The sequence below is a fragment of the Chiroxiphia lanceolata genome, chromosome 4 (genome assembly GCF_009829145.1).
Source record: "Chiroxiphia lanceolata isolate bChiLan1 chromosome 4, bChiLan1.pri, whole genome shotgun sequence".
Lineage (NCBI taxonomy): Eukaryota > Metazoa > Chordata > Aves > Passeriformes > Pipridae > Chiroxiphia > Chiroxiphia lanceolata.
Genome location: NC_045640.1, coordinates 9,415,042 through 9,427,516, shown reverse-complemented (window position 1 = coordinate 9,427,516; position 12,475 = coordinate 9,415,042). Strand labels below are relative to the sequence as shown.

At 40.5% G+C, this 12,475-nt stretch overlaps 1 protein-coding gene across 3 annotated transcripts in view; it reads left to right on the top strand.

Moving 5' to 3' along the window:
• MXD4 (MAX dimerization protein 4) overlaps positions 1–11,968 on the top strand; it is a 38,543-nt gene extending 26,575 nt beyond the window's left edge. For all 3 annotated transcript variants that reach the window (XM_032685056.1, XM_032685055.1, XM_032685054.1), the window contains exons 4-6: positions 4,914–5,028; positions 8,019–8,178; positions 9,159–11,968. In XM_032685056.1, the coding sequence (XP_032540947.1) occupies positions 4,914–5,028; positions 8,019–8,178; positions 9,159–9,307 (424 nt within the window). In that variant the 3' untranslated portion in view covers positions 9,308–11,968. The remainder of the gene's footprint in view (positions 1–4,913; positions 5,029–8,018; positions 8,179–9,158) is intronic.
• The last annotated feature ends 507 nt before the right edge of the window (positions 11,969–12,475 follow it).

The following is a 12,475-nucleotide window of genomic DNA, read 5'->3' as shown; positions in this document are numbered from 1 at the left end:
TTATGCTCTTGCCCACAAATGTTCAGAAACAGATGAGCATAGCCCTTCTGACACTTTCAGCAAGTGACCTCTGGCAGTCAGGAGCATGATGCCAACAGTGGGAACTGTTGTTTATGTCTTTGGTTGCAGCTTCAAGGAAGTGCCCACCCTATGCTACCTACCATAAACATGTCAGCTGTCAGAAGCTTGTCTGCATGAGGTGCCCAGCTGTGGTGGCAGGATGGACAGACACACATTTCACATCAACTTGACACTGTCACCCTGTATCATGAGTGTCTGTGGCCATTTAATGTCCCCACAGCCTGGCTGAGCCATGCCATGCTGAGGACTGAGGAGCTTGCCTGGGGTGTGCACTTTGCCTTTCCAGCTGGCTTTGTGCAGCTCAGCGGCCTCCAAATAAAGTCTGCAGATTTATACTTGAATGGTTTAGGAAATGCACCTTTGCTGCTGTCAGAAAACTGTGCAACTGCTGCTTGAAGAACTGTCTGCTGTCTGACTGGCTGCAGGCCATTTCTGTCTGCAGTGCTGGGCCTGAAAAAGCCTTGGAGAGTCCCTGTGGAAAGGCTACAGTGGATCAGGTCGCTTCACAAACATGCCAGCACTGTATCAGTCAGAGGGGCGCAGGTTCAAGTTGCACAGTTTGTGTGTTTTGCTGTTGCACGAATGGGAATCTTGTGAGTCAAATGCTGCAGCGTTACAGGCAATCTGATTTACGTGTTCATAGACATGAATGTAAATCTGTGAATGTTTATGGCTCTGTCTGAGTAAATCTTTAAAAACCTCCAGGGACTGCCTTCTACAGCCTTTCAGGGCAACCTATTCTGTTTGTGCACTGCTGCACTAATAAAAAAATTTGTTTCCCAATATCCATCCTGAACCTCACAATTCACAGCCATTACCTCTTGTATTATTTGGCCCTACAGAGAAGTATTTTGTTCCCATTGCAACTACCTGTCAAGTAGTTGTAGGAATTTCTTGGAGTTGTTGCAGTTTCCTTGGAATGAAGATTATCCAGGGTGAACAATAGACTTTTTTGTTTCTTTTTTTTTTCTCTCTATCTTGGTATTCCATTTCTTGGTGCATTAAAATGGATTTGCATCTGGGATTTCATACATGTGGCAAAGCTTCTTGACCATTATTTAATAGACTCATTTAACACAATTTCGGAATTGGTTAGGGGCAGCCTTTTTTTGAGAAGTGGTGAACGTGCCTTTCCACAGCTGAACACTGGAGCAAAGTGGAGTCTCCAAGGACTAGAGTCAGTGAGTGGTCTTCAAATTTGCTTCTGGTGGATGTCCTCCTTCTACAGGGAAATTCTTAACAACACTGTTTTGGTGCTTTGTCCCTCCAGTGGGGCAATCTGTGGGCTTATTAAGCATTAGAGGACCTGTAATGCAGACTGATAGGACCATGTTGTGAGGTTTCCTGTGGAGAAACGCTGAAGTCTTGAACGTCTGAAACCCCTTTATCAGCTGGCACAAAGGACAGTGTGGTAAATCAGAGATAGGGCACCTGTGCACCTCTCCATACGTGGGGCTATATCCAAAATGGAGAGCTGCAGGCTTGAGGATTCGGATTTTGGATGGCATTTTTTTAGATCCCTACCTTCCCTGATGGATTCAGTACCAGTGACGAGGGGGATATTTTTGTGCATCCGCATGAGGTGAGAACAGTGCCCACTTCTGTAGGCACTGCTGTCCTGGCCTGACACCACACTTGGTGTGGGCGAAGGTGTAGCAGTCGGGGTCTGAAGCTGGAGCACAGTGTAATTACCCACCTTCAACTACACTTCATACACAGAGACTGTTACCCCGTTGCTCTTGAGATCAGGCTGCTTTTTCTGCTTTTTTTTTTTTGGTGGAATTTAAGGTGTGAGCTGCAAAACACAAAGCAGCTCCGGCTGTGATTACCTCTGTGAGCGCCTTTCCCTCCTCCGGTGGTCACAGGCAGCCGAGGAAAAGCAAAAGCTGTCAGGTCCCTGCAGAAAAAGAGAGAAATTAGTGCTGGCAGAGTCTGTACGAGACAACTTATCTGCTGTGAAGTTTGAGTCCCTTGTTCCTGCTGGTGTGATCTGTTAACATAACATGCCTGAAATGTTTTCTTACATTCTTATTACAGTTTTTTCTAAGATGTGCAAAATGAAAGACGTGGGGATATTTACTCCAGCACCACAGGAATTGTGGTGGGCTGGTTTTCTTTTTGTACGTTCACAATCTATGCCATCGATTCTAATACATGAATTAGTCACATAAGCATGCCTGCATTTATGTAAAGATCTACGTAAAGCTTATGCTTTAAAATCTTTAACAGATTTATAGATGCTGAGTAATTAGATGAAAGGAAAAGTCCCTTAAAAGGGAAGAAAAGGTGAAGTTAGAGCAGATCTTTCAGCAAGTGTGTTTATTACATTTACTGCTATCAGTCATTAGTGCTGAGAATGCCTAAAGCATTTTTGTTAATATTTAGTTCTTTTTAACTCTTCTCATTGGTCAGTTAAAATAGTCTTCTTAACTTCAGTCCAGTGTTTTTCATGGCACTTCTGTGAAGTCCTGCTTTACTGGGTTGGCAGATAACCTAAAAGAATTAGTGATTTAAAAAGGCATACAGCCATGCCCCTGAATCCTGGCAATATTTCTGTTGACTCCCCAGTCGATGGTAAGGATGTGCACTAAAGCCTTACTTTCTCCCTGTGGAAAGCAGACTTTCCTCAAATAGCAATAGTGGCAGATAAGTCTGGTTTCATTAATGTTTTCCAGGATTAATACGAAGTAGATCTTAGATCAACAATTCTGTATATTCCTTATCAGACTTTTAATTACTCCAAGTATATAGATCATTGCATTTCAATGCATTTAACTCTTTATTTACCACCTTGATACTATTCTTGTCCTGTTCCTTTCCATATCCTCCTTCATCTTCAGTCCCCACTTTCTTGTCAGCTGTCTAAATACAGTTGCATCCAAGTTTTGCTGAGTGACGCAGACGATTGCGTGTGTGTTTAGAGGCCACTTACAATACAAAAAGATTATTCGAATTTAGTCCCTGAAACAAGTTTTTGTATTTAAAATGCAAACCCGGCCAGGCAGCTGTTAGAGATTACAGGCACAGAAATAAAAATTTACCTGATTAGGATTTTCTGTATAAATACCAGATATAATTCGGGTATTTCGCTGTTTTAAAGATCAATATCCCAGTTTAAGGTAGCAGCCTCGGGGATCTGATGGGGCTGTTTTTATGAATACTTAGCCCAGCCTTTGTTGATGTTGTTTAAATGAAAGGATTTAGATGGGTAAGTTTAGAGCCTTGTATTTAAAAACAAACCCCAGGCCTAAACAAAAAGTCTGTCATTAGTTTTCTCCCGTGAATCACATTTTCTGCAATATTCCTTTTTCCCTAAGTGGCTTGAAGAAAGAATTGACAGTTTTATAGAAATGCTGTTTTCTTTCTTGCCTAATACATTGCTGATTTTTAGGCAGCTAGAACTAGATGTGTGAGTGTGTAGTCATCGCTGTTCTGTATTTAAATTTGATTTTATTTTGCTTTGGGTTTTTTCCCCATTAATTTTCAGGTTGTTTTCACATTGCAGTAATCATTCCAATTACACATGTGTAATTTGTCATTTGGTGCATATTAAATCCTCTTCAGCTGCATTTCAAACACTGATGCTGGGTCGTGATTCTGAACTGACTGTTCAAAAGAAAGTTCATTCTCGACTAGAAGCATTGAGTTAGTTCCCTGCAATGTTTGTTTCCTTCATGCAGCATTGAGCAGATTTGAAAAAGATGATTATTCATCTCACCCTTGAGATCTGCTTCAGTTATTCTTATGGCTGTGTGGGGGATGTCGGCTCCAGGTCATCGCTTTGTTCAGCCTGTAACAGGCTGGGAGAAAGGAAAATAGTAGCCATGTTGCTCATGGAAGTGCTTCAGCATCCATTTATGTCTCATTGAACCATGTGGATTCCTGTTCAAGAATCGTGAATTAAGAGCAGGAGAGACCTTCTTTAGGATTTAACTGTAGAAACACACTCACACGTGGTTCTTTGGTTCGCCACTGCCTTGTTTTGGATAGTTGAAGCAACTGCTTTGTGGACTATTGTATTGCCAGCTTCTCTTTCTCAAAGAGAGACGATTTGGAAAAGAGATATTTTTAGAAATACTACTTTGTTCATCCTCTTTTTACTGATAGATTAATGTCATTAGTACAGGAGAGATTGTTGAGGGCAGCAGTAGTGACACTTGCAAAGCAGTAACAGAAGAAGCAGGACCCAGTTGTTGAGGAATATGGCTGGAACTGTTTTCTCTTGTGTATTTATAATAAATGCTGTACAGTGAGAGGAAGAATGTCTCCTTCTCGGGGGGACTGTGGATCAGTAGAAGGGAAGAGAAGGGGCATCAGGACCTTCCTGTTACAATATTGATAAACTACATCTGGGAACAGCTCTGAGTTGTGCAGAGCTGCATGGGTGCCCTTGCATAGCAGGAGTGTGTCCTATGGCAGCAGGCAGGGATAGGAATGGGGAGAGGGGAACCGGGGTCTGCAGCTGCCCACAGCTCTGTCTCTGCCTGCAGAAATCACTGTGATCCCAGTTTTAATTCCTTACCCAGCCATGGGCTGAGTGTGCAGTCTTGCTTGGCATTCTCAGATCTCTGCTCATATTCCCCCTTGGTTGAGATGGGACTGACCAGGCTGAGCAGACTGCTTTGAAACACAGGTATGAGACTCCAGTCTGAGTGTGCCAGCAGCATTATTGCATTTCAAGTGACCTTTCAGTCTGAAACTTTGCCAAAGGGAGGGGAAAGGAAGCCACTCGAGTTCTGCACAGAGATCCTGCAAACAGATGGTGTTTGCATATAGGATATGCTGTTCGGGTGCAACTCTACTACAACGCTCTCCGTTTTTAATGATTGCAGGCGGGCTAAACTCCGGCTATATTTGGAACAGCTAAAACAGCTTGTGCCTCTCGGGCCGGACAGCACCAGACACACCACTCTAAGTCTGTTGAAAAGAGCTAAGATGCATATCAAGGTAAAAACATTCACTCATGTTTTTGTTTCTTTTGAAGGAGAATCTTCCAGAATGTGTATCCATAGAGAGGAAACTAATTTTCACACAGAATCCGTATCCATATGTCCAATGTTCTGGATATATTGGCCTTTATTAGTTGCAAGGATTTCAGTCACAGTATCAAGGTTTTGCAATTTACCCGGCAGTCTCAGATATATAAAAGAGTCATTTCTGCTTAGTTACAAACTAATGTAATTATTTACACTGTAGTTTAAAAAATAATATATATGTATCAAAGCTGTTGATTAATATGTTTGGTTTTTAAGGACTGAGCAAGGTAACATTGTATTGCATTGCTTTCAATGTAAAAAGCCAGATCCATTCATGATGAAAAAAAATAACAGAGTCAAAAGGATTATAGCTACTAGTGAGCCTTATCCACCCAGGTTCTGAAGCATTTTTTAAACATTTAAACGAACCCCAAAATTAAATACAATCTCATGCTAGTTGCTGGCTCCCCTTGTTACAAGCTTAAAACAAAAAAACAGCCCAAAATCTCACCTGTGATCAAGCAGCAGTGCAGGCTCTACACTGGCAAAGGTAATTCAAAGTGAATCACTCCTTAGGCCCTCCTCTCTCCAAAGACACCTTCACTCCCATTTTCACTGTCGTCATTTTCAGGGAACCTGGTTATGTGCAGAAATAAGACAAAGAGGTATTCAAACATAAAAGTTAAAGAACAGGTTTCTGCTGCTGTGTCCAGGACTATAATTACTCATCTGGCATTTTTTTCAGTGTTACAGGGAAACAGGTCAAGAAAAGTGTCAGGAAAGGTTGAACACTGCCAGTAATCTTAGCATATTTTGGAGAACAGCCTGCTGAGGTACATCATTAAGATGCAGTGCAGTTACAGAAATGTAATTCATATGAAGAATTAAAGATTAATTTAAGCAAAACTATTTGTGTGAACAGATTTGCAGAGCTACTTCTTCAGCTCTTCTAAGCACATTTACTCCAGCTGGGCAACCCCTGTTTTTACCATTTAAGATTTTGGCCTCTTGTTTATAATTCAGGCTAACATGCGTGAAAGGCACTGCATGTGGTTTTTGTCTTGGGCTGCCCCCCTATCATGGGCTTATGCATACAAATTGAAAAACTGTTTTTACAAGTGGCGAGTGTGAGAGATTAGCCCTGTAGTTACCATTTCAGCTGCTGATAAAAAAAAGCTAGGAACAGCTTCTTTCCAAATCCACTGCGCCCAGTACCAAGTACTCATTTTCTGAAAACTGAGACTGAAGTTTAACTTTCTTTTTAACATTTTAACTGAACCTGCCCTAACTGGGTTGGCACTTAATTGCTCCTCTTTGTCAGGTCAGCTCCCTCCCCGCTGCACTGCCAGAGCATGGCTGTGCCCGGCTCCCATTTCTAACACAGTCATTAGTTTTGAACTTTTCACACACACCCCCATGTATTGAAACTTACTCTGAACGATTGGACAGTTTTGAGTCTCCTGGATATGAATCACTGAGTTCATTCCTAAAATAGCTGTTAGAGTTTGGGATTGCAGCCAGGAAAATACAGGAAGAGGAAATCTGATCAATTGGGCACATTTGGTTTGTTGTGTACGTGGATGTACCAACCCCTTTTCTTATTTTAACATTGTGTATCCACCTCTGATGCATTTCTACGGAGTGTATTGCCTGGGAGGGGGCTGAAGAGCATAGATCTCATTCAGCCAGGAAACTGCCCAGTTTAAGAGTGTCAGTTATTTTTTCAGAGAGAAATGCTTTTATTTCAGGCTTGCACTGGAACAGCAGAATCTCTGAGGGGTTTTGCTTGTGGTTTGCTGTGCACTGTCCCAGCCTGCTCTCCTCAGAAAACCAAGCCCAGGTTCATTCAGATGGCGGGGAGACACTGTCAGCAGCTGTATTCACTCCCTGCACATCTCCTAAATCTCAGTAGTCGTGTAAACACAGCTCACAGAGAAGTCTGCTCTTTCTTAAAAGTGCTTTTACTGCTATAACCTGTAATTTACTGCATCAGTTAGATAATTTTTTTAGTAATAAAAGGTGGTTTGATTTGTGTGTCCTTCATGCTTTTAATCCCATCTTACTCATTACACTTTTTTTCCCTAATTATACCGTCAAAACCAGCTATCAGTGATTTGGAAGAGGGTTCAGTTGAAATATTAAAAGATGCTACTTCTGTTACTGCATTTGGACCAACTGTGCAGCATGTATTCTTTTTATTTGCAAAATTAATACCTGCTGTTATTCTATCAGAGGGGAGATTTTAGGTAGATATGTGGAAAAATCCTTTCACAGGCTGTTTGCTGAGAAATTTTGGATTCATACCGTTGATTTTGTAGGAGATATCACAGAATTATCATATTTGCTCTGCAGAGGTTCAAGGAAAAAAATCTAAGAATAAAGAGAATTGTTAGTAAATTCCTCCTACTGTATATAATTAATGCTGCTTATTGTTTATTAAGCTTTTTAAATGCTAAAATTTTCCATGGCTTGTAGTAGGAGGGAGAGCATTCAAAAGCTCAGGATGGTTCCTTTATGGTGATAGATAAGTCTCTTATTTCACCTAAAGTGGTGCTATGTTCTCACTGAAACCTGAGCTGCACTCGAGTTATCAAAGATGATGCCAGTTTTGCCTGATGAAATGATTTAAATATTCCCCACAACCAAGGCAACAATAATTTGGCCTTAGCCAGGGAATGTCTGCCAGTGGCAGGAGAGTCTCTGAGGGATTTTTTTCTTTTATTATTTTTATTCCTGCATCCATATATCTTATTGTGAGACAAATTCAGCTGTGACCTAGCCTGCCAAAACTGTACTGACCTCTGCAGAATGCTAACTAAAAAATTAAATTCTTAAATTTCATTTTAACTGAATTAAAGTGTTTATATTGCTTTTAAATTACCGTTTATGAGAAGACCTTAAGTTACTTCTGCTTTAACGTGGGTAAAAGCAGTCAGCTTACTGTGTTCCTCTCCCTTTAAGAAATTGGAAGAACAGGACCGAAAAGCTCTAAATATTAAAGAACAATTACAGCGGGAACACCGCTACCTCAAGCGCAGATTGGAGCAGCTCTCCGTGCAGGGCATGGAGCGTATCCGCACTGACAGCATGGGATCAACAATATCCACTGACTCTGAACAAGGTAATTGAACCAGGGCTTCCCAAGGGGAGTCACAGGAGCAGGAAGGAAAAGGGAAGTAGGGGAACGAGAAACTGTCATTTAGAACTAAAACTGAGCTTTCAACAAAACCCAGACAAAATTGTTCCATAATGCTGTTTGAGGAATAAAAAACTACTGCAACTTTTTTACATTCTTTGGAAAATGTTCTTTTTTCTAATCAGTTTTGAAGCTATTAATACTGTGTGTATTTTTGAAGCTATTTATCCTGTGTGTGTTTTTGCCAGTTTTTTAAACAATTACCATTTAATGTTTTGAGTTTTTAGTGTAATTACTGGTAAGGCTGGCATAATATTTTCTCTTGGAAAAAGAAGTCTTATTGGGCTTAATTCATTTGTGTGAATAAATTAATTCCACATCATTTATTGTGAAATTTTAAAGCATCTTCTGTGTAACAATCACCAAGGGTTCTCTGCATTTGGTTCTCATTTGAGACAGAGCTCTCGAAGCTGCCCGTCGCCATTTCTTAGTTTCCCATTTGGAAGTTTTTCCGTGCTGAGCACTCGCCCAGGCTGTTTCAGGCCCTGTGGGAGCTGAGTGGTCGGCCTTGGGGCAGTTACTGGGGACAGATGGTCACGCCACAGTCCTCGCCAGCCAACACCTGTGTGGGCTGGAATTACCAGGAATGGGGCTTGCGCTATTACAGCCTTTGAGGGTTGGGTTCTTGCTAGATCAGTGTCATGTGCAGGTTGGAACAGTTCTGGGACAGCATTTGGTACTGATGTCATGCAGTGTATTTATGTGGTTGAGGACAGAAGGGATTTTAATTCTCAGGTGGACAAGATGATCATTTCCTCAGGAGTTACTGTGCCAGTTCTTTTTGTTTTGATTACTGAAAATGAAGCATGATTCAGGTTCCACCTGAACGCTGATTGACACTGGCCCATAATTACTTGCTACAGCTGCTGCCTTTCTGAAAATGTGCCTTCTTATGTTTTCTTTAGAAGTAGACATTGAAGGAATGGAGTTTACTCCAGGTGAAATGGACAGTATTGGAAGTGCCAGTGATGCTGAAGACCACTACAGTTTGCAAAGCGGTTCGAGTGACGGAGGTTACACACATTCCCGCAGACTGAATGCCAGGCTCTCATAGTGCCTGAGTTACCTGTTCAACTCAGGACCATCTGACTGAAGCACTTATATATGAATATTCCAGAGGTGTCAACTGCCACTCTTCCGGGAAACCCCAACCACAGTACTCTGACATGGAGGTTTCTTACCCACGGTTCCCTGCACTGTAACCACAATATTAGATATTGTAAATCATGGGTTTGCTGCAGAGAACTGTGGTTAGGTACAGTTGTGACTTAAAGCTAGCTTGATGTAGCCATACTGCAAATTAAAGGAAATAAATTATGTCATTCCATTCAAGAAGAATTAAATTCAAACTGTTGGAAGCATGGCGTAAGGGAGTTTGACAGTTATTTTGATTTTGCAGAAACCAGTTTTCGAACATGGAAGGATAAATGGAATCTACAATGTGTTAGTGATTCAGAGATACAAAAAACTACTTTTTGTGGTATTTTTTCATGAAAAAAAAAAAACCAAAACCCCAAAATATTTTGAATGCTGCATAGTGGGCTTCATAGAGCAAATTCTTTCAGCAGTTGTTGTTTGGGTAAAGCAGGCAGATAAATCTTCAAATCTCAGATGATCTTTAGAAAAGGTTGTATTTACAAGTCACTACTGTACTTCAAAACGGGGGAAAAGCCAGCTCTAATAATGACTTCATGTGGGATGATCTCAACTTTCTTTTGCTTTTTGTATTCAATATCCAACCAGCAGCAAATCATTCTATCCATGTTAATGGGAGCAGTAGAAAGCAACATGGCAGTTTTAACCTGTTATCGTGGAATGGATGACATCTGAAGCATTTCAGTGGTTTTATGGGTTGTTGTTTTCATTTCTTTCTCTGAAGAATACAGAACTCAAGTGATCCAGTTTGTGATAGTTAATCTTTCCTTGCAAGGAAATGAAATCTGTTTGCTTGTACTTTTTTTCTTTTCTTCTATTTACACATGTCAATACATTTTTATGGAAGGCATGGCTTAAGATTACAGTATTCAGCTAGAAGATAATTATTTTTTTTCTTTTGCACACTATAATTGCATTTTCTATTCTTAAAAAAAAGTGCAAAAAAATTAAAATGTATGCTGTAAAACAGCAAAGTTTATTTAGTACTCATCAAGCTGTTCAGAACATATTTACCCAACTTGTAGCAATACTATGAAGATGTATTTTAATACAACTTCTGCTTAGTGAAGTCATTAGAGCTTGGCTTGCCGGGTAAGAAAAAAATGGACCAGTCTTTGCATTACCTGTTTAAAGAAGGTCTTTTAAAAAAAAATAAAGGAAGGAAAAAAAAAAAAGGAAAAAAATTAAAAATAAAAAAAAAAGAAAAAAGCTATAAACACTTTTAGGGAAGTGATTTTAGCAAGTGTAGTCTATATTTCCTGTAAGAGATTTTGTATTATATTTTCCTAAATGTTCTCATTTACTTGTATAGGGAGGGGAATGGTACAGACCCAGACCAGAGTCTCAGGGACTCTTCACCTTTGTCATATTGTGCCTTGGTGACCATTTATGTATGCCTCTCCTTTTCATTGTTTAAAGGACAACTAAGCTTTGTTTCAAGACCCTCTGTTCAAATGGTCAGTTGTCCACCTTCTTGCGGATGAAGCAGAGGTGTGTATTTATATCTTCACCCTCTCACAACTGATTCAGTGTGGCTTTAAGTAAAATCATAACATTAGGTTTTGGTGCGAGGGTTAATTGTCTTTGTATGAGCCCTCCCTTGGATCCTTCAGCACCCAAATCTATATTTTGTTAGCTTATAAAGTCAGGGTCTCTGTGAGACCAGCTCTCAGTGGCTGAGGAAACACAAACGTACTGTGTAAGGCTATGGGATGTCCAAGTGTGGTGCCATTTTTAGCATTTGGATACAAGACCTCATGACAGACTGACCATCATGATCAAAAACAAAGGTTCAGTTGTTCTTTCAACATCTGACATACGTGTCCTCCCTTTGGCTCTTACAACACGGGGTAGAAATATGAAATCATTTTGTGGCAGCTTACGGATCCTTGTTTGCACTCTCGCTTACTGCTTGGAACTTGCCAACAAGGAAAACATACATTTAATTTACATAACCTAATGGATGGCCACCCCTACTTTGGCTCTGGGGAGGGGCCTAAGGTTATCAACTCTGGCAGCTGAATTAAAAAACAATTAACAATTTTCTGTGATGCAGGTTTTGGTATTACGTTCTATACACCTTGCATATTACTAAAATCCTCATTGTTGGGGAAAGCACACAGCAATATACTCATTGTGTGTAGCTGACAAGCAGCAGAAATTACTAGCTCCTTTGGTGCATATGTAACTAATTTCCAAATCATGGAAAAAAAAAAAAAAGAGTTTACTTTAACACACGACTGTTAACAGGTAAAAAAAAGGCTAGTATATTGTTGCTGTTCATTTATTATATAATGAACACATTCATGGATTGTAAAGTGTTTCCTTTCATGACAAGCAGCTCTTGCACAGAACCTCCGAATGAAAAAAGATTTGAAACTTACAGAAGGAAAAACGAGACTTTAAATTGAACATTATTGTACCTTAGGTCAACCTGAAATTTTCCTTTTAAAGATGAATGTGCTAACTTAATGAGTTCTTCCACGCTGGGTATCCATGGCTTTGTAGATCTTATATTTTCAATAAAAATTACTCGAATAATCTTGAGTGGAAATAAAAAGGGTTTATTTGTTTTTACTTTTTCAGTTATTACAGCTGGGAGCTATTATGCTGGTAAAGAAAAATGACACCATACTGCCTGTGTCATTCTCCCTCAAGCGCAGCCCAATTTAAGGTGGAATTTTCAGGCACAGCTTCCCCAGACAGCAGCAGCCCAGTTAGAGGCAATGGCACAACAGTTCCAAGTGTCGGGCTTGGTGGCTGGTCTGGCCCCTCCAGCAGAGCTGCACTCCCACAGGCATAGTTGGGGCTCTGACATTCCTTCAGGGACACGATTGTCCTGCTACTGAGCAGCCAGTGCAGCACTACCTGTGGCCGTAACCCCGTGGGATGCAAAGTGTGTTATTGTTATTAATTTTTTTAAGCTGGACATTTGTGCGTGCATCTGTGTGTGCACACAACTGTACCTGTAACCATGACATGACTGCAAAAAGCAAACTGTTGGCTGCAAGATTAAATCCTGCCACCACCTCGGCAGCTCTGCCATGTTGTGTCATGACAGTGCTTT